This window comes from Ramularia collo-cygni, assembly GCF_900074925.1.
Source record: "Ramularia collo-cygni strain URUG2 genome assembly, contig: RCC_scaffold14, whole genome shotgun sequence".
Classification (NCBI taxonomy): Eukaryota; Fungi; Ascomycota; class Dothideomycetes; order Mycosphaerellales; family Mycosphaerellaceae; genus Ramularia; species Ramularia collo-cygni.
The window spans coordinates 771,353-797,897 of record NW_019716268.1 but is presented as its reverse complement, the minus strand read 5'-3'; the positions used below and the strand labels follow the sequence as shown (position 1 = coordinate 797,897).

Here is a 26,545-nt window from a genome sequence, read left to right as displayed (position 1 = left end):
TTCGACTGAAAAGAAGAGAATTATGACGAGAAAGCCGCTTGCGAAAAAAATGAGGCTTCCGGATGGATCTGAATTTTCCGCCGACCGGCGATGAGCGTGTTATCGGCGAGGCGCTCGATCAGCGATGGGATCCGCCTACCCAGTTTCGACTTCATCATGTACTCGCTTAGGGTGTATCGTCGCAAGCCCTCCATCAGACCCGCATCTCCATCACGCAGCCAAGCCAGTCATCCTTGTCTGGGACCGAAGCACTGAAGTCACCAATCGATACGAAGCCCTGGCTCTCGTAATATCTAACAATGGAAAGGTGCATTAGTCTCGCGCACATACTCTAACATCGCAACCACGCGTACTCACTTTACCAATTTCCGACCATTGCCACGGAAACAGTCGAGGCAGATCCGATTCAAACCTGCCTTTCGAGTTTGTTCCTTGGCTACATTGATCAATGCGGCACCAGCACCTTTCTTTTCTCCACCTGCATTCCGATTTGATATCAAATATGCGAGGTAGACGAATGGGTCTTGTTCGTCCTGTCCAGGAAGGATGGCTCGAACATATGCAGGTGCTTTTGAGTCCAGGACCAGTCCGGCAACAGGCGTACCGGTTGATGTCTCTGCAACGAAAGCACGGCACCACTCTGCGCCCCATGGCACATGTGACTCGCTCTTTTCTACCCACTGGCGACATTTCTCCAACACTGATGGATTGCCCTCACGAGCTGGCTGTGTGCCCCATTGTTCCGTACTTCCCACTTCGGACAGCCACTCGAGTTGAGAGTCTTTGAAGTCGATTAGAAGCTCATGATCTGAAGATTTTAGCGCCGCGGGACGGATGGTGAGTTGTGATGTTGACATTGTAACTTGAATCTTTTGACAAAAGGACGAAATGCGGCTGAAGCGCAGATAGAACTGGACATATGCGGCGTTGAACGCTGCAGCCTAGTGGCCATGCTGACTGCATTCTTCCAGCGATGAGATGTGCGGCGTTCGGCGTTGCACTTCGCTTACCTTTATCCATCGATAGATCGTATTGATGGATTAATTGTTGTTGTTAGAACATGCGAAGCGATCGCCGTGTTTCGATCCGTCCACGGTTTCCACTCCGCCTCGAGCTGCGAGTTCGCGTCATCCCACATTGTTGACTCCGAGGCTCGTGCATGCTCCCTGTCCATTGCGGCATGGTACCTGCATACGGCTGCAGCCTAAAGCATCCTGCAGGGGAAGATGAGCTTCACCAAAAAATTGTTGATCAGTGATCCTCATCGCAATTCGTCCGCCACGACTGGCCTCATGGTGCGCACTGCGAAGAGAGCATCAAATGCAGCCTCGAGGCGGCTAACAAGCAACAAGCCATCAGACGAACGCCCTGTGCAGATTTGCATCACACGGGTCGCGCAGGGCTGGTTGGTTAGGCAGAACCGGGGATCTCTGTTTTGTTTCCGAGCTTCGAATGCGACTTGGCCATCTCTGCTGGTGGAATGTTGGCCAGATTGTCGTACCCAACAGGCGTACTGAGTCAACGACACTGTCATGCCGGGATATACCAGGTGAGGATCAAGCATGTACAGCTGTGTCGAACCATAGCGGGGAGTGCGTTCACCACCGTCGGACGTTACATGTAGAAGAGGTAGGGTGTCTCGGTACAACTTGAAAGTCGCGACGGTGATGCCCCTGCCAATGCCGCCAATCTTCGCGAACTCGCGACCGCGCGTGAAACATGACAGGAGCTTGCAGAGGGCGTCACACGTCTTCCATATGAGCAAAAGTTAGATAGAGRGCCGGACGAATGGCGTAGCGAGTGATCTGCTTCTAGCCTCCTTTGGGGGTTTGCTTCGGATGCCTGCGCTGAGAAGACAACGGTGAACCTGGCCTCCGTATGCCACCCGTGCTCGTGGCCAACAATACATCGTAGCAGGGCTGACCTGGCGCAAATTATACGTCGCCTGACTGCAGCAAAAAATGGTCGGGATATTGCTACGGTGAAGGAACTTGCAGCAACAGATGCAGCGAAGCAGCTGGTGAAATGAGACAAGCTTGTCGAGGGAAAGTCAGACAACAGCCATTAAGGAGCGAAGTTTGGGCGCAAACGGAGCTACCTCGAGGTTCGGTCCCACGCCTCTCGCTCTGTATCGCTGGCGGCCGTCTTCCTGCAGTGGAACTCGTGTGCCGCGTGGGAGCTGGTCTGGTGGCCCCAACATTAGGGATTCCCTGGCGTGTGCGGCGGTTACCACCATGTCGGTTGCTCTGCATGCTCTGCACACGCAGCAGTGGGCGGACGACGAGCCCGCACCACCGTCGCCGACACTCACCAACCCCGACAACATCCTGCCCACCGTGGATCGCGACTACACGGCACTGTCGGCCCCCCGCGCCGGCTTTGCACGGCGAACACGCCCACCCAGTCCCTCTTACCTGCGCGAGCGGAGCAGGCCTGCCAGTCCGGCGGGTGAGCACGCAGCCAACCGAGACATGGCCAGGAAAGAACACGAAAAGCCGGGCCTCATGAGCCGCAAGATGTTGCTGTTGCGGAGCCGCACAGGCGGGAATGCCATCAACAGCAATCTGCGAGACGCTCGCCGTGCCCGCAACGTCTCCCACGGCTCCATCGACAGCGACTACACTTCGCCTGTGCTGCAGGACGTGGGCAACCTGGCGCCCGAACAACCGGCGCAGCAAGCCGAGCAGCTGCAGCTGCCCGACAAAGAGAAGCGTCGTAAAAGCGGGAGTTCGTCCGGACTGTCGGGCATGGCCGAATTTCTGGCAAAGTACGCAAAGCCAGAGGGAACAGGCAGTGACGACGAAACCGTGGACGAGAATGCGCCGCAGTTTGAGAGCAGCGAAGTTGATGCACAACGGCGGAAGCAGGAGATAGAAGAGTACAATTCCGCTATCCTGTCCAAGCGGGCCGAACAGATTCTGGCCAATGCGAAGAAACGATTGAATGTCATGGAAGGCAACCTTCGAGGTGCGCGCGACCTCGTGGCTCCGTTGACCACCGCGAATCTGAAACGTGCGACGTCGTTAGGTTCGGCRCATGCCCATTACTTGCAGGGAAGCGCATCATATAACAGCCGCGTCCGCTACATCCCCCAAGAGCAACATTACGACCTGTACGACCGCGATCGCGACGGGGATCAGGATCCGACCATGACCCTTCGAACATTGCATTCGCAAACGTCGACTCCTGCGCTGGGAAGACAGTATCAGCATACACGCAATTTCAGTACGGTCAATCTACCCGAAAGACCATTTACTTCACTGGATCAGCGTCGCTCTGGGAGCGGTCTGCAGTCACGGAGCAGGACACCGTCTCGAACAAGATTTACCGAGTCTCCCACACAGACATCAAGACTGCGAGGAAGTAGAAGTTCAGATTCCCTAAAGCTGGGTAGCCACGAGCGTCCCTTGCATAACAGAGTGTCACCTGACGCGAACCACCTGGAGGCACTGCCCGAGGGCGACGACGAATCGACTTGGAGAGATACTGCGAGGCAAAGATATCACCATCAAACTTCAGGTAGCCAAGATACGAATAATGGTCTGGGCATTCACCGTCCGGCATCTCGATCTGATTCAAGGACTTCGGACTTGCGTGAGCAAATGTCAAGTTTGAAGGGCAGAATATCAACTCTCAAGGATCGCGCGCGTGAAGACAGTCTAAGGAGGCAGAGCCAAGCGAGTCTTCGTGCCACTCAGACGACACCATTCAACAACGCCGAAAGCGCCGCGCCTGAGCTTTTCTACAGCCCCGGAGTGAACGACGCACGTKAGCTCAAGACACCCGAAGTTCAAGATGGTGGCACCGCCGATTCTTGGGCTGTGTCTGGAAGCCGCAATGCCTTTGCTGAGCAAGCTGGAGGCACAAAGAAAGATCGCATCCATAAAGATCGCATCCAATATGGCAAAGCTGTCGAGGTAGTCACGGGTTCGAATCCCGAAAGAAAAGCAAGGGTGCGGAACATTCGGATAAACAATTCTCCAAATCAGGAGAATGGGCACAAGCGCAGTGAGACGGCAGATGAGACAAGCCATCGGCGGACGTCAAGTGCGTCGGCGATGCGAAAATCAGCTGAGAAGAGACATTCTTATCATCAGCCCAATTCATCCAAGACTGCAATGCCTGGCACCTGCTTGGACGACAGGGGAGTAGAAGATATGCTCGCAGGGCCGCCGTCCCCTCCTTTGTCGGATGATGGGTTTGGATCCTCTCCTGTGCTTCCACGCTCATCACAGAATTACATTGTGAAAACAGACTCGAGTATAGACGATGACTACGCGCCTTCTGAATCTGATGCCGGGGACAGCGTTTATGAAGATGCTGTGGAATATGAAGGAGAGGGTGTGGTCCCACACGAGCATCGAGAGGACGCTTTCGATTACGAGAATTTCTTCCTCAGCGGTGCTATGGCTCGGTATAACGTGAAGAGGAGACCCTCGGAGTCCAGTGCCGGAAGCATGTCAAGCACGGCAACCGCTAGAGGACCTGCCGCCGCCAAGATGGACGAAAGCGACAACGACAACGACAATGACGTGGATGGGTATGTGTCCGACCCTGGCGTAGGTGGGATATTCCCACCGGATACGCCGCAGACCCCGGAGAGGTTGAGAGCTATTGAGCGGACACTCGCCGAAAGGCAACTGGCGGCAAGACCACTGAGCGAGGAGAGTGTCAGCACCATGCACTCTTTTTCAACCGCGAAAGAAGGCAGTGATTCCCCGGGTAAAGCAAGTCACCTGAATGGTGCTTATTCCCGTCCTGTGTCGCCAATCTCAGTGTCGTTGGGTCGAATCTCCACCCTTTTGAACCTCCCCGATCGAGCTATCAGTCCAATGAGCGATGCCGGGCGAGATGCGTTCAGAGGCCCTACCGAAGGAGGGCGGAACAGCAAACATGCTGGGGCCAATGAGTCGCATTCTCTCTGGACGAACCGCACGGAGTCGCTAACTCTTGATACCAATCCTAGGCCGAGGACTGCAGTGAGGCTGCGACGTTCTAGCAGCTCAGACCGTGCAGACTCTGGAATTGGCAGCGAGACCAAATCCACTCCTAACAAACCTTCACCGTCTCCCCTCACTCATCGGCATGGCCAGCCATCGAGAGACCTGACGTCTGTCGCTGTCAATACACTTCTGGATCCCACAGGAGTTGCCCTTGGGCTTCGCGAAAACGCGGTCCTCTTTGGCGTTGTAGAGAGCCTCAGGCATGTTGTCCGAGAGATGCAGCGAAAAGAGGAGGAAGGTGATGAGAAGGATGGTATGAGTAGGGAGATGAGGATGCTGATGATGAGGCGAAGGCTGGAACGCGCTCGAGGCGCGCTCGACGGAGGCTTTGGTGGCGCATGATGAGAGGCAATCTTTTTATTCTTTGACGACGCGACGTTGCGGCGTCGGCCGACTTTTGTTCAAGTCTCCCCACGATCTTATAACGGATTAATGTGTGTGTGTGGAGGGGCTGATCTATTCGAGGCACTGGCCTTGTCGATATCCCACAATGTATAAGTGTATAAATAGAGCAGGACGATTTCTAACATAACGATACGCATAGAAAGAAGATTTCCCGAAGTCAGTTTCTCAGTGTGGTCTGCCTCTCATGTGGTGAATGTTGCCTGCTGTCGGCACCGTGGTAGAGAGCTGAAGGGTGTGCCAAACCCCCATAGGCGTGGCCGGACGAAGATCCTCCCGTCTGTCTCGAGCACTAGGAAGTCAGGGACGCAAGAGGATTGTACAAAGGTACAATGGTAAGGTATATGGGGAAAGCGAGTCTATACAGCACTCAGCAGTTTTAGCCAGCCAATGGCAGAAAAGACATCTGGATCGCTGTTTGAGTTTACAATCATGGCGATGTCGGAAGCGTACATAACGCAAATTGTGGCCTCAACGCCCATCTAGATGCGATCTGMCCTTGAGTACACGGTATTCTTCGCGCCTCACGACTCATGATGGCCGCGGAAGGTCATGCATCTGTCGGACCACTGTCCTCATCGACCCCATCGCGCGTATGGGAACTTTCGACCGTCGAAGCTTGTTGCGTGAGTGTGGAAGCTACGAACCGCCTCTTCGACTGCCATGATTTCTGCCAGAATCATGAGCGGACACAGGTATGACACACAGCCACAGGTCGGACCATCGATTGCAAACATCCGCAGCCTCCGGAGTCCCCAAATTTACAAGCCATGGAAGCCTTACAGATGAGACATGTATCGCGCTGCAACTGATCGCGTGAACGTTCATACCAAGCAAGCTACGCTATGCACCATTGGAGGTGTCTCCGCGATCTGGAATTATAAGCCACTCAGAACATGTCTGATTGGCGGAACCGCAGCCCTACCCTCCCAACCACATGGCAAACTTAATTGCGCCTGGACATCTCTCCGAAGACCAGAGTAGCCGAGGCCACACGCCGTACTTTAGGTGCAAAAACTCCATACAGCACCGAGAACGTGGACTGGATCATCGTCGCGTGAAAGTTCGGAGATGCCGCCAGGCCTAGCCAGGATAGGCGAATGGATGGCGTCAAAAGGCGCAGGCTAATAAGGCGATGTCGCCAGGCCAAGGCAGGACGCTCTTTTCCGGTTCCGCAAGGCTAGGCCTTCCCTATCACCACTATCATCATGTTCAAGGATCAAGGTGCGACCAAAGTTGCCATTGGGTCAGATAGTCTCRCAATTGAGGTACCGGTGAAAGTGTGCACTGTGACCTGCGGTACTGCGGCCATGGGAGCACGAGAAAACCTTCCGGCCTAGAATTCTTCACCTGCACGACGCTAAGAGGCCTAGGCTGTGGAGTGCTACCCCGAAAGAGTGTTAGCTTCATTGCGGATCATGGCATACGAAGAGGCATGTCGCGTGGTCGAACCCAAGGCTGGACAACGCCACCACCGCTGCTGGAATACATAACATGGCCCGGTGTACATGCCCAAACCTGGACAACATTTCCCTAAAACTCAACCTCACCTACTCCACACTCGCCGGCGTGCACCAGTCGCCCAGCCAACTAGTCGGCCATCATGGGTGTCTTCGAGAAGTTCGCCCGGGAGAAAGACGTTGATGTCGAGGTCAACTCGGACAACGCAGTCGACATCAGCCATGGAATCATCTCTGAGAACAAGGACGACCTTCAGCGTCGGTTGGGAAACCGCCAGATTCAGTTGCTGGCTATAGGAGGTTCAATTGGCACGGCTTTGTTCGTGTCCATTGGCGGTGGTCTTCACGCCGGTGGACCTGCCAGTCTCTTCCTTGCCTACACGATATACTCATGCATGCTCGGACTGGTCAACAACTGCATAGCAGAGGTGCGTTGGAAGAAGATTGGAAACCGCCCCATTGGTCTCCTTGAATCTAGACCGTGTTGAGACTACGACTGACTTTCGATTCTTAGATGACCGTTGTTATGCCTGTCTCTGGAGGCTTCATTCGTCTTGCAGGAGAGTGGGTAGATGATGCATTCGGCTTCATGGCCGGCTGGAACTTCTTTTTGTACGAGGCGCTTCTAGTCAGTATGCCCACGAGACTTCGATCATGAATTTGTGCTAACACCCGCCAGATTCCGTTCGAGGTTACTGCGCTTATTACAGTTCTGGGCTTCTGGAGAGACGACATCCCAGGAGGTGCCGTTATCGCCGTCTGCATCGTATTATACGCGGTACTGAACTGTCTCGCGGTCAAGGCATACGGAGAAGCCGAGTTTTGGCTTTCGGGAGGCAAAGTCATTTTGATCATGTTGCTGTTCTCCTTCACCTTTGTGACTATGGTTGGCGGCAACCCCCAAGGTGATGCATATGGCTTCCGATACTGGAACAAGCCCGGAGCTTTCGCCGAGCACTTGAGCACCGGTTCTCTAGGACGCTTTGAAGGTTTCCTCGCAGCCCTCTGGTCTGCCTCCTTCACTGTTGTCGGACCAGAATACATCAGCATGGTCGCCGCTGAGGCCAAGCGTCCCCGCATCTATATCAAGAACGMCTTCAAGACCGTTTACTGGCGATTCGGTATCTTCTTCATCATGGGAGCACTTGCTGTTGGTGTCTTGATTCCATACAACGACCCAACCTTGTCTGCTATCATCGCTGGAACCTCTTCGGGCGGTGGTACCGGTGCCGCATCGCCATATGTCATTGCCATGCAGAACCTTGGAGTCAACGGCTTGCCTCACCTCGTCAACGCACTCCTGGTCACCTCCATCTTCTCTGCCGGCAACACTTACACCTACTGCGCGACACGTTCGCTTTACGGACTTGCTATCGAGGGCCGCGCTCCGAAATTCCTGCGATACTGCACGAAGAGTGGAGTTCCTCTTGCTTGCTTCGGTGTCGTCATGTGCTTCCCATTCCTGTCGTTCCTTCAGCTCGGCAGCGGATCAGCCAAGGTCCTGACATGGTTGATCAACTTGATCACCGCTGGTGGTATCATCAACTACATTGTGATGACGACAACTTACATTTTCTTCTACAACGCTTGTAAGAAGCAGGGCCTTGACCGCAAGACTCTCCCATACACTGGATGGTTCCAGCCGTACGGAGCCTACATTGCCCTCGTCTGGATGTGGCTCATTGTATTGTGCTACGGATACTCGTCCTTCAGGAGCGGCTTCGACGTCGAGAGCTTCTTCACCTACTACTCCATGCTCATACTCGCACCGATCCTCTTCGTCTTTTGGAAGGTCATCAAGAAGACCAAGTTCGTTAAGTCCAGCCAAGCTGACTTGGTCTGGGAGCGTCCGATTGTAGATGCTTACGAGGAGACGTTTATCGACCCACCAGTTGGTTTCTGGACGGAGATGATTCAGATGATTGGATTGAAGCGCCAGAAGGGTGGCAATGACCGTCGCATGGCCTCGGTGTCTTACTGAGCTTGCGAGTGGTTGTAAGATGAGATTCTAGAGTAAACGATTGATKATACGAGAGCAGCTCTCGGTGTGATACCCACGAATGAATATGTTTTCAAAAGTCCTCTACTGGTTTCTTCGTCAACGTAATGGACCAGATCATGTGAAACCTCCAGGAGGAATGATGTACAAATACGTCACTATATTATTGTTGCCCGCCGGTTGATCAATCAACCACACTATGTATTGTCTTGCTCGCCTCTGCTCTTTGCATCTTGCCTCCTCAATACAAATACATCTATCTACAAAAGGACCTCTTCAAAAGTAAAAAGTATACTATCYTCCACCAAATTTCACACAAGCAACAAATCAGACATGTCCGACTCAACAGCCCAGCCAACCCTCATCGGAGGCCACGCTGAATATGTAAAGGGAGCCGTAGAGGTGAGAACATTACTGAACCCTCCACTTGATGAACATCACTTATATATACATGGCAGGGTGCCGTTGGAGCGGTCACTGGCTCCGAAGCCTGGAAGGATTCAGCAGAGAAAGACAAGAAGCAAGGAATCGATGACATGAAGGCCGCGAGTCAAAACCGCGAACCAGCAACAAGTGGATTTGGCAAGGCTGAGGAAGTCGTGGGAAGCGCAGTTGGATGTGAGGGGAWGGAGAAGGAAGGTGCGGCGAGCAAGACGACGCAATAGATTCAATCGGTCGGTCGGTCGTGGATGAAGAATGAATGCTACTTGGAAAAGATCCATGACGATATGAGGCAAAACAGCACTTGTGTAGCATGCTTATTTCAAGGATGAGCTATTCCACACTGCCTCAATGTCTGACGAGCAGTGGTGACCTTCATTCCCACTCGTGCCTCAAGTTCATAGGTCTCCCAGCCCTCTACTCTTGCCAACTCATCGCTGCAGAGCTGTAGATGTTCCGCACCACCATCTTGCCCACCAGCGTCCTGCCATATACACACGGCTCTCTCGTAATGTGCCACTGGAAGAGGCCAGTTGTCTGCATGTTCGCAGGATTTGATCTGTTGGTTATCATAGCAGAAGACGTGTTCCGAAAGCATCGCATCGGCCTGTTTGACCTCGCCGAGGTTGCGCAGACACGTTGCCTTTAGCAGGTAAAGTATCGCGCGCTCATCAGCAGGCTCTTGTTCCCACTTTGAATCGCGTGTGGAGTCCTCACTCCATGCCAGACGCTCGATTGCAGTCCTGATGTGATCCTGCCCCATCCGTCCAAAGCCTCCCCAGAAGTATGTCAGTTCCACAATGGGACTCACTCCAATAGCGTCGACGATGTCGCACTTGCGATTTCTCGCTCGAGAGGCCCATTTTGTAATCTTGCGGTTGATCCAGATATCAAGTGGCAACTGTCGAGCCATGAATTTCTTTTTCCCTGTGTTGGCCGTCACGAGCTGCAATAACTCGTTCGTCCTTTCTTTGTACGTATCTGCTCCAATGGGATCTGTCGCCCTCTTCAAGCGGTAGAGCTCAACGTTACAGCACGCGGCGATGTAATAGTACAGTCCATGCGACCAGTTGTTGAGTTCCACGCACTTGAGGAACGAGTCGCTGCATAGCTGATACTCGTGCATATACATGTATACCAGACTGCGCTCAAAGACGCGAAGAGCTTCGACTTGTTTCAGGGGAGATGTTCCAGCATCGGGTTTGAGTATGCTAACTGCGCGAGGCAGATCGCGGTCGGAGCTCGCCATACCGGCCTCTCCGAGTATCCACAAGACGGACTGCGGGTACAGGGTTCTCATGTGGACCAACAGAGATTGCAATTTTTCTCGGGGATAAGCTTCTCTTGTGTGGATATCGCAAACGGCCACCGCCGCATTGTGGAACATCAAAGTTATGAGTGCAGCTGAGAGGAGCATTAGCGGGATGAGGGAATGGGGTGACAAGTTACATCTGTACCCATGCCACCGTTGACGTTGTCCGTGAACTTTGTTGCCTTCCAGAGCAACGCCAGGCCTGTCTCACGGTCACCTCGAAAGGCAAAGATTGATAGAAGCTTGGAAAAGGCTGGAGGCACCATCGACAGCAAGAGTTGCAGCAGTCCATAGCACATCATCGTGCCGGAATGTATGAAGACGTCAATCTAGTGTGCCATTAGCACTGGTCAATCTCTTCCCGATTGTCAATTGCTTCAATAACCCACTGGATCGGTAGTGACTGTTTGAAAATCGATGTTATCCTCAAGAGTTCCGCTCCGTCCGACCGAGGTTGTTGTCGGCCCCGCGCCATCTCCATTCACGTCGAGTTTGTGGTCGAGTTGCGTGGCAAGATCTTCATTGACTTCTTTGTCGAGGTCATTTGAACCATTAGCAGGGGTTGAGCAGTCCGAACTGAGCGTGGAGCTCTGGTTCGTTGAGAGTGATATCTGCGACTCCGAATAATGCTTCTTCATGTACTTCTTCTCGGCCTCCACAATCTCATAGAGAGTGTTGAAAGCCTGTCGGAGCCTGTAGAATCCTCTGAGCGATTCAGTAAGGGATTCGTTCAGCACACCAATAACGGCGAGCATCAATTGACTCTCCGCAAAGATGAGCGCATATTCTGAGCCTACTGGGTAGATCTTCGATTGATGTGCTGTTGATGGGTTTCTGGTTGCTACAAAATGGCGTAGGGTCAGTCAAAGCTCTCGGTAGAGGGCATGAAGGAGGTAGCCAAGTGCTAGACTGAGTCTGCATGGCGCTGTACCAGTATTATCACATGCCATGCAGAAAAACTGGAGGTGTACCTTTTCTTCTGTATTCAGTGGCAGACTCTTCTGCTTCTAACAGCCGCTCGGATGCCTCTTTCATAACCTCTTTCTCGAAACCCAACGCGGCTCGGAGGAAAAGAGCAGTACCCCTGCCTAGCTGTATAGGCATCAATGATGGGCATGTTTGCTCCGCTTGAGGCGGATATGTCTCACCTTATGAAAGGGCGAAGTGCCTTTGCTAAGCTCTGCTTCGGCTCTCTCTACATCTGCTCGCGAGTCAGACCGGAGACCATGGCCCAAGATCGCGTGCCCAATCTTACCATCATTGAGAATGTGAACAGCACTAGCCATCGCTTCTGCCACTGTATCCTGCATCAGCCGTAGCATAGATGCATACCGCCTTCCCGATTCTTACAAGCCTGCGATTCATCCAGGGCCGTCAACGACTTGCTCGAGGCAATGCTACTCGCGGAGCCCCCGAGCCATCCTCCCAGCCCGAATCTTTTCATGATGATCCGGCGATGCTCCAGCGCTTTCCATTCGTAGAGAGGTTCACGTAGCCTCAAGGGAGACACAAATAGCTCAGAGGAAGGACAAAGAATGATGACGACGGAGCAGCCAATGCAACTAGGATGTCTCGCTACGTCCCGCGCAAGTCGCCGCTCGTTAATTCGGCCGGCGGAGGTTCAATCGGAGGCTCACATCTGCCGTCTGCGAGTCATTGCCGCCTCGATCAGATGGAATCACAAACTCCATGTGGCACTTGTGGGACACGGCACATTGAGCGTAACTTACCAGGAAGAACAGTCCGGCTGAGCAGCAACCAAGCAAAGATCAAATAACTCAAGCGGGGTGCATCGTTATAAACGTCTGCCGTACCGCATCTAAACCATCTTGGGTAGTAATACGTTGACTTGGCACGCGTAGCGTCCAGGATGTTCACCGGCTCGCCGGCGTCCTCGACCGAACCTCACGACATCCAGCATGCAGCATGCAGGTACAAGACAGCGGCATAAGGTACTACTATCAGACACCTCGAGGACCAATGATGCGAGAATGAGTCGTCCAATCTAGTCGAGTTCGGGCCAATCTTCGTCAGGCACTGAATGAATGCACCATGACTTCGGGATATGCCTCCTTCACCGACACCACGACCTGGACCCGAACGCGGTGATTGATGGTGCATGCCAGCATGCCAGATGGCGCTGATCTCTACCAGCCAGACATAGTAGGTAGCAAGGAGCTGCAGCCTTGCGCATGCCTCGTTCCATCTTCCGATGACTTCGTTCCCCACCTCTGCCGGGATCACACGTCTGGTTATGAATGCGTCCAGCGTTTGCAGTTTTCTCTTGAAATGGGAACCAGACGAGTATCATTGAAGGGTGTGGGGTGAGATTTGACTTGTCGGCGTGAAGCAGACCACCTATCCGCCTGGAAATTGCCAGTATCGGGCCGACGGACATCACCACTGACTTGGATTCATAAGCAGCCTCCTGTTGAGATGAGAGTCATGAGACCGAGAACTATCCTACTATTCGAACGACTTGGCGCACCGCAGTAACAGCGAGCCCACAAAGGCTGCAAGCTGGGATTTGCAACAAGGGAGGACATGTAAGAGGTCAGCAACCGCACATGGTCAGCCGTGCTTCGATGCACGGAATGTCTGCGATGGGGAGACTGTCAATACCTACGAATCTACCTACGAATCTATCAGTATCTTGCTTGAGAACCAGCAGTCCAGGACATTTGACCACAACGCTCTAAGCATACATCCCAGTGTGCATGTCAGCGACAGCGGTCGGAGTAAGGCGTGTCTGGGAAGACATGATGCTTCTATCTGCTTGATTGTCAGGTCTTCGAGGCCCTGAGTTTAACACTGCCTTTTCAGTGAGAGAATCTGACGAGCCTGGCATGCAAGTGCTGTTTCCGTCTGTTCTCATTTCCAGCTATCGAGCAACTCTCAAGATCATGCATTTCTYCTCCGCCGAAACGACATTGGAGAAATGGTGCAACGTCTTGAACAGTGTTATAAAAGCAACCGACATTCTCAAGCGGGCCAGAATGGCAACAGATTGACAAGATGTTTATCAATCGTCGAGACAGCGACACCTCCCCCCCTTGACTTCCGCTGTGGGAAGAAGATCATCATGATTTCGTACAGGGAAAATCAGACGCCGCAGCTGATCCCCATTGCATGCGTTTGCTTGGGATGTTGCGAAAGCACTGTTTATTTAATACTGGTTGACTGGGCACGTCCTGGGGATGCACAGCTGGAGCTGCGTGTCATGAGTCTGTCGCGTATGGGATTCCCACACCAGGTGGCCACGATACTACGCTCATCGACTTCAAGTCATCATCCCTGTGTTTCAGTGCTCATAAATCCAGAACCCCTTCGACAACCACGTTACTGTAAACGCTCCAAACATGGCTCGGGGAGGCCGGGGAGTTCCCGCCTGCAGACTTGACTCTGTTCTCATGAGAGGCTCATCTCTTTCCCTTTTTCCCCTGCAAATGCTAAGTTTTGCAGCGTTGGAACTTTCTCGAGGACCCAGCACTGCCAGCAGCCTCTTCGCTTTCCTGGTCTCAAATTGACTGAKTCGTCACAAGTGTCATTAATGTGGACCTCGTCGCGAGCATGCGGTGGTACCCGCATGCTCACAAAGCTCTGGGTGCACGCGGAAAAGTGCGATCGATTCCAGTGAATTTTGCTCCGCGAAGACTCTTGGCCTCGGGCTGGGGTCCCAACAGCGACAGGCCATTCCTCGTCGATAATAATTCATGCCGCATCATAGCAATGTCATCTCACTGTCACTTTCACCGCCTCTGCTCTGTGAACTCGTTGCTCCTTACACTCCTCGGCAGGCTCCAACGGGCCGAAGCATACCTTAGGAGCACAGCAGTCGCTGAGAAGATCTGACATCAACATCAAACATGGCGAACTGTGGGGCGGTCGTACATCCCGGCGCTTATCGGGCCCAAAGTTGCACGCGAACTGATCCCTGCTCATCCGAACCTCCCAATGTCCAACTGAATCTCCGGTGGGCAAGCTCCACGCGAGGGGCACCTGTTTTGGGTTGTCGCGAGCCACCATCCGCACTGAAGAGACAGATCTTCAGAGAGAGAGAGAGAGACGGGAACAAAATCGTCACTTTTTTTTCGGAAAAGCATCCTCGGTGCGATATAACAACGGGGCGGACGGTGTAACATGCTCATACCGTTCGTGTGACCCACACCTCTTGCACATCTCCCGCCGCTCTCGCCGCCTTCAATGACCTTCATCCAGCACCATTGCCCTCTCTCAATGACGTTGAGGTGATCAAGTATGAACGGCCATGCTTCGGGAACTTCAGTGGTGGCTGTGACTGTAACTTTTACTGCTTTGGCTGCCACTTTCGTTGCCTGTCGGACATATGCGAGGTTGAGAATCGCGAGGAATGCTGGATCCGACGATGTCTCCATCGTCTTTGCAATGGTATGCTCGAAAATTGTGAGATTTTTGCGAATGACGACCATGTTGACAAGAGACACAGTTGTTCGCTTTGGGAACCACCATCACAATGCTTTTTCAAGTGAAATACGGGATGGGAAGACGACAGGCTTCGCTGTCTCAGGATGAGTCCATTTCCATGTTAAAGGCGGTCAGTATAGTTCCATTGGCATGAGCATGTAGAGCGAGAGCTGACATCTGAGAACAGTTCTACGTTTCAATATGGCATGCTTGCGAAATTGCACTTCTTGACAACAACCGGATATGCCCACTGACTCTACTCTCAGGACATACAACTTGTCACTCTGCTGTACCAAGGTCGCTATTCTACTGCAGTACCTGCGTGTTTTCAGCCCGATGAAGACCTTCCGGATGTGCTGCTTTATCCTTCTTACGGTCGTCGTGATTTACGCGATCTACGCAGCCGGAACGGCCATCTTCGCATGTTCGCCCATTGCATTTTTCTGGGACCATCGTTTGGAAGGGAAATGCCTTCCGAGGTTCCCAATATGGTTCGAAAGTCTCTAATATGCTCATTTGGATCACGCTGACCCCTTTTCGACAGGTTCGCCAACGCAGCCATCAACATCGTCACGGATATCGTCATTGTGGTCCTCCCAATTCCAGTAATGTCGGACCTCGAGCTACCAACACGCACCAAAAGAGCACTCATGACGGTTTTCCTACTGGGAGGATTCACGTGTATCGTGTCCATCCTTCGCCTCCAATCTCTTTTCGTCATCTCTCGGGCGCAGGATGTATCTTGGAACAATGGCATGGCTGCCATATGGTCAAACATCGAGATCAACACCGCCATCATGTGCTCCTGTCTGCCGACAATGAGGTGCTTGTTCCCTCGCATCTTCAAGAGCAGAATGTCTCAGCCGAGATCTTACAACAGTGGTGAACACAGAGCAGAGGAGAGCAATTGGCTGCAGACACTGTTGAGGAGACTAAATCCCAGGGGGAATGATGACGGATCATCTCTCTCGCAGGAAAGGCTTGAAGCTGGCCGCTCCGAGGGCAAGACAGCGTTTCCTCTCAACAGCTTTCAGCCCGGAGATGAACATGGTCGAAGCCAGGCTGGATGTAAAGCCGCACCAAAAGATTTGCGCGGCAAAAGGGCGAGCAGAGCAGGAGATGACAGGATCCTGGTTTGCAAGGAGATAGACCAGGAGGTCGAGATACGAGACGATGTTGCGGATGACCACAGTACCAAAGATTTGATAATTAGACAGCCGAGGGATGCCGGGGTCGGCTCATGATGTGAACGACCCTATGGGAGATGGGAAAATTCATATGGGATACTGGGCTTGAAACATGTAACAAGTGTTTGATACGGTTGTTTGGTGGATGGCTCGATGGCGTCCTGTAAGATATACCATAGTTCAAGCATTCGAGTTTCCCGCTTCTGTGCCATTGCGCCAAATCCAGAAATCTGGGCTTATTCGTGGCAGACTGCCACTGCCATCCCGGGCAGCATGAATCATGTTGATCGTCTCTCTGACATCCATTCGAGGCATACACGCGGTGCACACGGCGTATGCAGCATCCCTTCGGGCGCGKGACGGATTAGGAAGCGAGAGTTCGACAACTGCGGACCTGCTCTCAGGTCGTTGAGATAAAGGGACAAAAGAACGTCTGTCCTTCACCCAGCCTTCCTGGCAAACCTCGCAAGAGCAGGGCCTAACTCCGCCTCTTTTCCAGCCTTGGCTTCTTTGGCCTTTTGGCGCTGCTTCTCTCTTAGTTCCATGACACGAGTCTTGTGCTCGTCAATCACATTCTTGTTCCCCTTTTTCCGGATGTACTTCCTCAAGCTGCTGTTCTTGCCTCGGCCACGGTTTTTCAGTTCTTCAATCTTTTCACGTTCAGCCTCCGCTCCAGTCTTGCGGTCCAAATCCTTCTCCAGCTGCCGCTGCTCATGTGAAGCAGTATCCAGATTACCCACGAAATTAGGATCCAGACTTATCATCTCGGGCTGCAGCTTGTTTAGCAGAGCTTTGACCTCGGCTTCCTGTCGCTGTTTGGTATTCTCGTATGGGTTCTGCTCCAGAGCGTCGAAGTTGGGCTCTCCTGCTCCGGGTACGATGATTGAGGAGAATCCCTGGTTGTGGCCGATTCCAAGAATATCTTCATAAGGACACCAGCGAACACGCTCGACCGTCTGACCCTGTGCTCCCCAGCCCATATACGGGGACTGTACCTTCACCTGGTCGATATCGGAGCGATGCTTGGAGAAGAGATCTTTCCAGACTGTGGTTTGCGTACCCCAGCCGACCGCGGTGAGATTCCGATCACTGATCGAGACACTTGCACCGGGCTGTCGGAGGAAGTACTCGTGTACGGGCTTGAAGTTTCGAATGTCCCAGACAGCCATCTTCATGTCTTGTCCTGTACTCACCATATACCTTCCTTCACGATCAACAGCAAGGGATCGAACCGGACCGCGATGGCACAGCATCTTCACCAATGGCGTAGTTGTGTTTGGAGACCACAGTGAGACGGTTCCGTTTTGGTGTCCCACATGGACCACGGCATTGTAAGGGTTCTGGCCGAACGCAGTGGGCGTTCCCTGCTTGGTGCTCAATTGCATGACCATCTTTCCGGTACTAGTATCTTGCCACTTCAGCCAGCCAGCATTCCCAATGGTTGCGAGTAAAAAGTGATATGGCAAGAACTCCATGTGTGTGACGTCGTCGAGCTTGTCGAGATTGTGGATTTCCACCCCGTGGTGATCATAAATGTAGACATTCCTTTTCTGCGCCACAGCAAAGTACTGGTTGTTGTGTAGCCATTTGGCATCGCGTACTGTCTCTCCAAGTTGCAGTTCGCATCCTAGCTTGCCCGTCCGCCAGTCCATCGTAGCAACATGGCCTTTGCGCCCGGCCAGAAGCAGATCCTTTCCATTCCGCGTGTAGTCAAATGCATATGGGCCCAGTTCCGTCAGCTTCAACTCGAAGCCTTTCTTGGCCGTCTCTACGTCCACATCGCTCTTGATGTCTGTTTGGCGAACTTTGTACGTCCGCTCCAATTCGCCTTCGGGTTCGAGGAATCCAAACTCGTTTTCCAGCAGGATTTCCGCATCTTTTGCCTGGAGCGCCGCATCTTGATACCGCTCCTCCAGAGCACGCAGATTTCCGCGCAGCTTTTTGTCCTTGATGCCCGTGGTCTTTAAACCTTGACCTCGCCCATATTGCTGACTAGCCTCGCGCTGCCGCTTCTTCGTCGCCTCTTGCTCTGCGCTCAGTTTGGCCGTTGGGCCCTTTTTGCGCTGCACCTTGACCGACCCATTAGCCCGCACAAGATTACTCGTTTCCATTGCCGCCATGGTCATCTACTGTTCCGCCATGATTTCGAGTTGGTTGTGGAGTCGTCAGAGAAAGTCGTCTTTACAAAAATTAAATTCCAACTTGTCGGCGTCTGAAAGTCCGGTCGCGGAGCGCTAGGGTGAACTCAATGTGGAGATGTAGGATGTCGTGGAGCTTGCCTCCAACTTTGTTGTGATTTGTTTCAACCACTCGACTCATTGCCACCGCCATCCATCACATCATGCTTGTCAAGAACGCACTTCAGCGGGCAGCTGCAGCTCCAGCTCGCTCCATCATCAGCACACAAACGTCCGTTCGCGCCGCCTCGGCTTGGTCGCAGGTAGCCCAGGGCCCTCCTGATGCCATTCTAGGAATCACCGAGGCGTTCAAGAAGGACAGCAACAAGCAGAAGATCAACCTTGGAGTTGGTGCATACCGTGACGACAAGGGCAAGCCATACGTCTTGCCCTCTGTGAAGGAAGCCGAGCAGAAAGTCGTTGCTGCGAACCTTGACAAGGAGTATGCCGGCATCACTGGCGTGCCCGACTTCACCAAGGCCGCTGCGCTGCTCGCATACGGTCCAGACAGTACTCCACTTAAGGAAGGCCGTATTGCCATCACCCAGACCATCTCTGGTACTGGTGCATTGCGGATAGGCGGTGCTTTCTTGGAGCGCCACTACCCTCACGCAAAGGCAATCTACATCCCAACGCCCTCATGGGCGAACCACAAGGCTGTCTTCCTCGATAGCGGGTTGGAGGTCAAGCAGTACAAGTACTACAACAAGGACACCATTGGACTTGACTTTGACGGAATGGTCGCCGACATCAAGAACATGCCAAAGAACTCCATCGTCCTGCTCCACGCCTGCGCACATAACCCTACCGGTGTCGACCCAACGGAGGCACAATGGAAGGCCATCAGCGACGCTGTCAAGGAGGGCGGCCACTACCCCTTCTTCGACATGGCCTACCAGGGTTTTGCCTCTGGAGATACCGACAAGGATGCTTTTGCGCTCCGCTACTTCCTCAAGGAAGGCCACCTTCCGTGCCTTGCGCAATCGTTTGCCAAGAACATGGGTCTTTACGGCGAGCGTGTTGGTGCATTCTCGATCGTGTGTGAGTCTGCGGAGGAGAAGGCCCGCGTCGACTCCCAAGTCAAGATTCTCGTTCGCCCGCTCTACTCCAACCCACCTGTCCACGGTGCTCGCGTCGCCAGCACCATCCTTAACGACCCAGCTCTCAACAAGCAGTGGCTCGGCGAGGTCAAGGATATGGCCGACCGCATCATTAAGATGCGCGCCCTGCTCAAGGGTAACCTCGAGAAGCTCGGGAGCAAGCGCAAGTGGGACCACATCACATCGCAGATTGGCATGTTCGCGTACACTGGCCTTACCCCCGAGCAAATGACGGAGCTTGCGGAGAAGCACTCCGTGTACGCAACCAAGGACGGCAGAATCAGTGTGGCGGGAATCACCTCTGAGAACGTGGGCCGTTTGGCCGAGGCCATTTATAAGATTACTGGTTAGAAGGTAGTGCATCGCATCCCCAGTACAACAAATGTGACTGCCATGGCGGATTAGGATACCCTGTCATTGGGAGATCGACAGTCCTTGCAGCGAGAAGATGACAAGGACTCTTCACGTGGAGGTACGATTTATGTATATTAGACAAATGAGCGTTCCCAGATAGCGGGAGTAAAAGGAGAGTGCGGGCTTGTATGAATGGTCTCAAGCAATCCCTTTTGCAACCGGAAGAATATCGAGCAATAATTCAAAGACACGCCTGTCGTCAAGCTCGTGATGAGGTGCATGCAACGCGAGAAGTGTGAAGCCCGCGCGCGGTGCACGTGGCGTCTAGCACAGTCACGCCTTGGTGAGAAAAACTTTGGACAGCGCCGTCAAGAGTTGTGTGGTACAGTACCTCACAAACCACGTGTACGCCCATCAGGTGCATGCCGGCTCCGAATGTTGGAATGTGGTCGTCGCCAGCGATTGGAGGATAGGCAGAAGCGGGTCGTTCACTTCCGTCTCCCCCGTCCTTACCCTCATTTGTTGCATTCATCCCAAGGAGCTATTCTACGACTGGCGGAAAATGCAGCGGCACAGCGAGAAAAAAAGTTTAGCTTCGCGTGATGGACGAGCGGCCGAGACCGCGAATGTGACGCAAGTCGTCAGGTCCTTTGGAACCCTGCAGCGTACGTCATACTCCTGCGGTAACACCACTACATTGTACATGTTATTCCTATACTGAACAACACGACGATCGTGTGCGGCGAAAAGTACGTTGGGGCATTGCTGAGAGGCTTTTGTCTGACGAGAGAGAGGCGGGTTGGAAAGCATGCAGAGCACGACAACGGAGGCTGCGGACTGCTGACCGGGGTGGGAGAGGTCTTCACGGTTGGACGCCCTATCGCGAGCAAGACCGTGGTTATGACGAAAGATACAGAGTACTAGCGAGACTTTTCCGACCTGGGTTGCCAAAGCAGATCCACCGCAGTATCTAGCGTGACCTGAGTGCGAGCGTCTTCTCGTGCAATTCCAGTCAAGTCTCCACCACCAAGAGGAAGTTTGCGGAATCATCCCCACCTCATACTGCCAACCCCAATTCCCCTCTCCTCTCGTCTCGTCCCGTACGCACTGCACGCACGCACATCTAAGAGATCAACCTGTCTTGTTCAGTCCTGCCTGTGGAGAGCGATTCCTTCTAATCATTCGTCGAGCATCGTGAAAAGTGCTTTGCTCTGCTACCCACTACTTTACTCATCTCTGTTTCGGGTTCGTGCACTGCATCGTCATCCCGCTCTTGCAACCAAAATAGTGCCAACCAGCTCACTGTTGCCACAGTCCAGCCCAGCCCAGCCCAGTACAACAACAAACTTCTTGAGCGGACTTCACTGCGAGTGCAGTTCCTAGGTACATTTCCCCTTCCGCCCCGGCCCGCTGGCGTCTTGATCATGGTCGAGCCCGCAACTGACATTCGGCCGAGTTGTCCAGACCGCAGGTCCCATCTATTCCGAGCACGCAACATCTTTGCTCTGTACTCTGCGCAAAGGGGACTTCATTCTTTCCCGCGGTGGATAGTGCGCCCCACCACAACCCTGCCCGTAATTCACCTACGCAACCATCATTACTTTACCAAGTATCTAAGCAGCTTGCCAGCATATCTGAATTTCCCCCCGCGACCCATTACGAGTAACGACGGCGACGGCGGCGAGTACAGAGACGGCCCGCCCAGTCCGACGTAGCCAACCTCTGTTCCCATATTATCAACACCGCCAGCATGCCTTCAACGACTCAACCCTCGGACCTGAGGGTACGCACTTCCTCGCACTTCGCCGGCCAGTGGGGCCAGCCGCAGCGGCTGAGGGTCGAGGAGGCGTCGCCCACAGTCGCCGTATGCACGGCACCGTGCTGCTCGCCAATGCGACCTCACCTCAGTCGCAACGCTGTGTCTCACCCCGGCTTTGCATTCTCCAATGATTTGGCATCCTTGTCTAGCATGGGTACTGATGGCACGTCTACGCAGTCCGATGATGGCACCAATCTTCCCGAATTTGGCGACGCTCTGGATGCTACTACCTTTGAGCAGGTACGTTATTGAGGATGTGGTGGATGTGGAAGTGGAAGAAACGCAGTGGGATGAGACATGAAGGAGGCATAATTGGCGTGAATCGGAAACTGACGCAACTAAAAGATCCTCGAAATGGACGACGACGAAGACGAACGCGAGTTCAGTAAGAGCATAGTCTACGACTTTTTCGAACAAGCCCACACCACATTCGAGAGAATGGACGAGAACCTGTAAAGCCCACCACACATCTACGATGACCCCACCATTGACGAACCCCACTAACCAACCATTCTCCTTCACAGCGAGAAGAAAGATCTGAACCAACTCTCCGCTCTCGGACACTTCCTCAAAGGTTCCTCCGCCACGCTGGGTCTAACAAAGGTAAAGGATTCCTGCGAAAAGATCCAGCACTTCGGCGCGGGCAAGAACGAAACGGGCGACAGGGATGAACCAGACGACGAGAAATCTCTGGCCAGCTGCAGAAAGACGATCGAGCAGGCAAAGGTGGAATTCAAGGAAGTGGAGAAGATTCTACGGAGGTTCTACCACGATGATGGTACGGGAGCTGCGCCCGCATGATACACAAAGTTACGAGTATGCTGAGAGAATGACGGACAACCCGGTATTGAGTATGTCCTGCGAACGATGAACGGGAGATTTTGAGGGCATGGTGTCCGGCGTGGCATGGTCCTGTTTGGCTGAGCTCTGCGACATTGCGTTGGACGAGGATGGAGGAATAATGACATGTTTTGTTCTGCCTGCAACTTTCTGATCTCGCTCGTTTGGAGGAAGGAGACGAGAGTGGATCCAAGGAGGATAGGGGAGGTTGTTTGCCGCTGTACTTCTTGCTTGTAGTTTTTTGCGTCGAAGCGAGCACGCACTTCACAGAAGCAGGAGTATTGGTTGGGTTCTTCTCGCCTTCTTCACGGGCTCCGTTGCGTGGAAAACACATGTGTCACGGTAATGTACCGCTGCTAAGGTATGCTCCTAAAACGTCAATTCAAATGCCGGTCCCGCTATCCAAGCCATCGTCGCATCAAGCGCGGTGATATCGTTTGTCSTCCATGCCTCATCTCCTTCCTTCTTGGTCTCTCAGCTCTCTCCACCTTGATATCAAGGGGCTCATCTCCTCTTCACAACTTCTCGTGGCTTCTCGTTGGCAGCCGTGGAAATTGGCGATGAAGTCGCCTTCTTGGTAGAGACCTGCAACCACAGTTAGTCTCAAGACATCAATTCCCAACAAAGGGGAAATGTTCACTCACCCTCACCCGTCTCCCTACCCACAGCCCGCGTGTAGCTGTTCAAGATCCTTTGTGGCACCAACGCCAACTTCGCCAGGATAGTCCCGTGCCATTGTACAATATGCTCCAACGCATGTCCTTCCGCCTTTTGAAAATTATAGGTCCGGTATAGGGGGTCGAACCACGCGTCCAAGAAGAACTTTGCCCACTCCCCATTCCTGACAAACATGCTTCCTCCAGCAAGACCGTCCTGATCTTGAGACAGGATCAGATCAATATGCTCCCCTCGCAGATGCGAATAGGTTCTGATCACACTGTCCGGTGGGACCACAGGCYGATCCGTGATCATGAGCTCCTCTAACCTTTTTGCGTTGAGCAATTTGGATTGGAGAGGCTCTTCGGTGTTCATGATGAGAGCCGTTGATGTCAAGTACCATATCCATGGAGTGTGTGGATAGAGGGTCATGGCGTGGCGTAGAGCTGGGATCGTGGACCATGATGGTGGGGTGTTGGGCATCAGGTCGTAATCGTTTGTGTTGGGGAAGAAGGTTGCATAGCCATGGCGCGAAGCATAGTGTTTGCGGTTTTCTTGCAATGTTTCACGGTGTTTCGGTGAAAGGTTCGGGTCGAATGTGGTTACTATGACCACTGAGGGTGTGCCCGCGGGGACGCTCGTGGATGGTGTGCGGTAGAGGTCTGGGGAGAGTGTCGTTGACGAGGTCGGTGAGCGGAAGAGGAAGGTGAGCAGCCAGACCAGGGCTATGAAAGCGACGAGGATCAAGCCATATGTTTTCAGTGCTCTCCGTTGGCGCAGTGTAGTGGTGGTGGAGCGCGCAGGGGCGTAGACGCCGGCTGTGGTGGTCGACGACTTTCGCGGATAAGGAAATTGTGTGCCGGCCATGGCGTCGATGTCGTCGCTGAATCACTGCCAACAGACCATGCTCATTTTGCTCCAGCAGCCGGTGTGAATTTGAGCCAGGTTGGAGCGATCAAGTGACCCCAAGTCGCGAGTTGTGTCCTTTCGCGATTGCAGGGTCAAGAGACTTTGACTTTTAGAGTTGAGCCAGCGGGAGATCTGCAGGCCGCATGGCGGATCTTTGGAACTGTGGAACGCGCTTCTTGATTAACTTTCAAACTTCTTGTTGCTCCTTCTTATCCTCATCTGGGCATTGCACCTCCTCATCATCATCTACCACTTGATGTTGCGTACCTTTCGCGTAGGACTGCGCGTATCCAGGGCGATTCGAGAAGCGGGACCGCGATCAGGACGAGGATGGATTGGGAGAGCAGACAAAAGTCGGAGCTTCGCCGTGGGAGGAGTGAGGAGGCAGGTTGAGACGACTTCCCAGGCCAAGGATGAAGTAACACAAGCAGAAGAGGCTGTACCCTCTCCGCAGCCCACACATAGCACGACAATATCCAGCCAATCCAACGCCTTTGCACAGACACTGCCGGTCGTCTGCCCAGGATGTGGAGCCCTCAGCCAGACGGTGGTGCCCGAGTCCGCTGGCTTCTACACAGAGCGCAAAAAGCGACGGTTGAAGGTGCGGGAGGAGCAGGACACCATATTTGCTGAGGCGATGGGAAGACTGGCCGGACAGGAAGGTGTGGTTCCAACTCCCATCCCAGAAACGATGGACGAAAACAATGGCAGCAATACCGTTCCTATCTGCGATCGATGTCATGCTTTGCGGTACCAGTCCAAGGGCACTTCAATCCTCCATCCCTCGATGCAATCGATTCAGGCCATAATTGAGTCCAGCCCCCACACGTCGAATCACATTTACCATGTCCTGGACGCCGCAGACTTTCCTCTCTCGCTGATTCCAAATCTGACCGAAGCCTTGAGGATGCCCAAATTGCGTACACAGAACCGCCGATCAAAGACTCGTACCTACACGCATGGTCGGCAAGCAGACGTCTCCTTCATCATCACTCGTGCCGATCTACTKGCTCCCCAGAAGGAACAGGTCGACAGATTGATGCCCTACCTGCAGGATGTACTACGAGATGCGCTTGGCAGGACAGGGAGGAATGTTCGTCTCGGGAGCCTACGGTGTGTCAGTGCAAAGCGCGGGTGGTGGACACCGCATGTCAAACGGGAGATTTGGGAGCGCGGCGGTGCAGGCTGGGTGGTGGGCAAAGTCAACGTGGGCAAGAGCGCCTTATTCGATGTCGTCTTCCCCAAAGGCGGAGAGGGCAAAAGTAAGCCTCTGCCCATGCCCCGAGGTCTTGATCCACAGACCCAGCGAGAACTTGACGAGGCCGCACATAGAGCCAGGGAAGTCATGATGCCTGAAGGAGAACTCGATGCCGTGAACCATAGCACAGCATCCGCTTCGTATTCTCCTTCAGTGGAGCCGCAAATAGAGCAGTTGTCACAGACTACCGAGACGATCAGCGAGGACGATGGCCTGGAAGATGAAGACACCAATCTCCTCCCTCCAGCGCAACCCGAGACTGCATATCCTACCATGCCCCTCGTATCTTCTTTACCTGGCACAACCGCTTCCCCCATACGTATCCCTTACGGTAAAGGACGTGGGGAGCTCATCGATCTTCCTGGGATACAGCGAAGCTCTCTCGAGACCCACGTGCAGCCCGAACACCACTCTTCGCTTGTGATGAAGAGTCGAGTCACGCCAGAGCAGAACGTACTCAAGCCAGGTCAATCTCTACTTCTTGGAGGCATCATTCGGATCAAACCTCAATTGGCTGAAGGAGAGAATCTCATCTTCTTAGCTTACAACTTCACGCCATTAAGACCACATGTAACGGGCAACGACAAGGCGATTGCTATTCAGACAGGTCTCACTAAAGTGGAAGGACCGGATGGCGAGCTGGTCGAAGGCCCGTACACCGGTACGGTAGAGAACATAGGAACTGAAAAGGCCAAGGGACGTATCAAGAGCGCTGGTGTATTCAAACTGGAATGGGATGTGACAAAACGTCGAACCGGACCTTTGACAGACAGTACGGCAGGGAAGCAAAAGGCGGAGAATTTACCGTTCGTTGTCTACAGTGCCGACATTCTGATCGAAGGCGTTGGATGGGTGGAGCTCGCTTGTCAGGTGAGAAGTCGGAGACAAAGCTTGATTCGGGACGCACTTGATCAAGCCGATCAGCATGTGAGGCCAACGGTGGAGGTTTTCACTCCGAAGGGTAAATTCATAGCTGTTAGGAAGCCAATGTGTGCTTGGCTATTGGGTGGGCCGAAGAAGGTTGCGAAACATTTGCAGAGACAGAGGCCGCGAATGAGTATGAGTATGCATAGAAGGAAAGAAGGTGGACGACTAGGTGGGAGGGCACCGGCTGGTGAAGGAATGCCAGCTTGAGACTGCGTTGCTAATCCCAAGGTTCGCGAACCCCTGGGAGACGAAGTCGC

General features: G+C 53.3%; 12 protein-coding genes; 8 read left to right on the top strand and 4 right to left on the bottom strand.

The window, feature by feature from the left end:
• Nucleotides 1-193: 193 nt before the first annotated feature.
• On the bottom strand, nt 194-857 carry RCC_08632 (uncharacterized protein; the record flags this gene model as incomplete). XM_023773880.1 has 2 exons in its annotated part: nt 194-293; nt 358-857. The coding sequence occupies 2 exons, from the start codon at nt 855-857 to the stop codon at nt 194-196; spliced, it is 600 nt and encodes a 199-aa protein (XP_023629648.1).
• Nucleotides 858-2,234: 1,377 nt separating this feature from the next.
• RCC_08631 (uncharacterized protein) lies at nt 2,235-5,345 on the top strand (the record flags this gene model as incomplete). The annotated part of the gene is made up of 1 exon (XM_023773879.1): nt 2,235-5,345. One exon carries the CDS (start codon nt 2,235-2,237, stop codon nt 5,343-5,345), a length of 3,111 nt encoding a protein of 1,036 aa, XP_023629647.1.
• Nucleotides 5,346-7,008: 1,663 nt separating this feature from the next.
• On the top strand, nt 7,009-8,846 carry RCC_08630 (probable amino acid transporters; the record flags this gene model as incomplete). XM_023773878.1 has 3 exons in its annotated part: nt 7,009-7,293; nt 7,380-7,493; nt 7,545-8,846. The coding sequence occupies 3 exons, from the start codon at nt 7,009-7,011 to the stop codon at nt 8,844-8,846; spliced, it is 1,701 nt and encodes a 566-aa protein (XP_023629646.1).
• A 351-nt stretch (nt 8,847-9,197) lies between these two features.
• On the top strand, nt 9,198-9,529 carry RCC_08629 (uncharacterized protein; the record flags this gene model as incomplete). XM_023773877.1 has 2 exons in its annotated part: nt 9,198-9,266; nt 9,323-9,529. 2 exons carry the CDS (start codon nt 9,198-9,200, stop codon nt 9,527-9,529), a joined length of 276 nt encoding a protein of 91 aa, XP_023629645.1.
• Nucleotides 9,530-9,627: 98 nt separating this feature from the next.
• RCC_08628 (related to Mitochondrial outer membrane protein iml2) lies at nt 9,628-12,061 on the bottom strand (the record flags this gene model as incomplete). XM_023773876.1 has 7 exons in its annotated part: nt 9,628-10,709; nt 10,763-10,946; nt 11,007-11,458; nt 11,589-11,709; nt 11,766-11,818; nt 11,873-11,914; nt 11,968-12,061. 7 exons carry the CDS (start codon nt 12,059-12,061, stop codon nt 9,628-9,630), a joined length of 2,028 nt encoding a protein of 675 aa, XP_023629644.1.
• Nucleotides 12,062-12,744: 683 nt separating this feature from the next.
• On the top strand, nt 12,745-13,113 carry RCC_08627 (uncharacterized protein; the record flags this gene model as incomplete). XM_023773875.1 has 2 exons in its annotated part: nt 12,745-12,780; nt 13,042-13,113. 2 exons carry the CDS (start codon nt 12,745-12,747, stop codon nt 13,111-13,113), a joined length of 108 nt encoding a protein of 35 aa, XP_023629643.1.
• Nucleotides 13,114-14,874: 1,761 nt separating this feature from the next.
• RCC_08625 (uncharacterized protein) lies at nt 14,875-16,304 on the top strand (the record flags this gene model as incomplete). XM_023773874.1 has 5 exons in its annotated part: nt 14,875-15,024; nt 15,083-15,190; nt 15,248-15,264; nt 15,327-15,551; nt 15,605-16,304. The coding sequence occupies 5 exons, from the start codon at nt 14,875-14,877 to the stop codon at nt 16,302-16,304; spliced, it is 1,200 nt and encodes a 399-aa protein (XP_023629642.1).
• A 383-nt stretch (nt 16,305-16,687) lies between these two features.
• RCC_08624 (probable UTP7-U3 snoRNP protein) lies at nt 16,688-18,367 on the bottom strand (the record flags this gene model as incomplete). The annotated part of the gene is made up of 1 exon (XM_023773873.1): nt 16,688-18,367. One exon carries the CDS (start codon nt 18,365-18,367, stop codon nt 16,688-16,690), a length of 1,680 nt encoding a protein of 559 aa, XP_023629641.1.
• A 221-nt stretch (nt 18,368-18,588) lies between these two features.
• Nucleotides 18,589-19,875, top strand: RCC_08623 (probable aspartate aminotransferase, mitochondrial precursor; the record flags this gene model as incomplete). Its single annotated transcript, XM_023773872.1, has 1 exon — nt 18,589-19,875. One exon carries the CDS (start codon nt 18,589-18,591, stop codon nt 19,873-19,875), a length of 1,287 nt encoding a protein of 428 aa, XP_023629640.1.
• Nucleotides 19,876-21,628: 1,753 nt separating this feature from the next.
• Nucleotides 21,629-22,498, top strand: RCC_08622 (related to multistep phosphorelay regulator 1; the record flags this gene model as incomplete). XM_023773871.1 has 4 exons in its annotated part: nt 21,629-21,661; nt 21,875-21,937; nt 22,043-22,149; nt 22,222-22,498. The coding sequence occupies 4 exons, from the start codon at nt 21,629-21,631 to the stop codon at nt 22,496-22,498; spliced, it is 480 nt and encodes a 159-aa protein (XP_023629639.1).
• A 490-nt stretch (nt 22,499-22,988) lies between these two features.
• On the bottom strand, nt 22,989-24,061 carry RCC_08621 (related to alpha-1,2-galactosyltransferase; the record flags this gene model as incomplete). XM_023773870.1 has 2 exons in its annotated part: nt 22,989-23,122; nt 23,182-24,061. 2 exons carry the CDS (start codon nt 24,059-24,061, stop codon nt 22,989-22,991), a joined length of 1,014 nt encoding a protein of 337 aa, XP_023629638.1.
• A 298-nt stretch (nt 24,062-24,359) lies between these two features.
• On the top strand, nt 24,360-26,495 carry RCC_08620 (uncharacterized protein; the record flags this gene model as incomplete). The annotated part of the gene is made up of 1 exon (XM_023773869.1): nt 24,360-26,495. One exon carries the CDS (start codon nt 24,360-24,362, stop codon nt 26,493-26,495), a length of 2,136 nt encoding a protein of 711 aa, XP_023629637.1.
• Nucleotides 26,496-26,545: the final 50 nt, after the last annotated feature.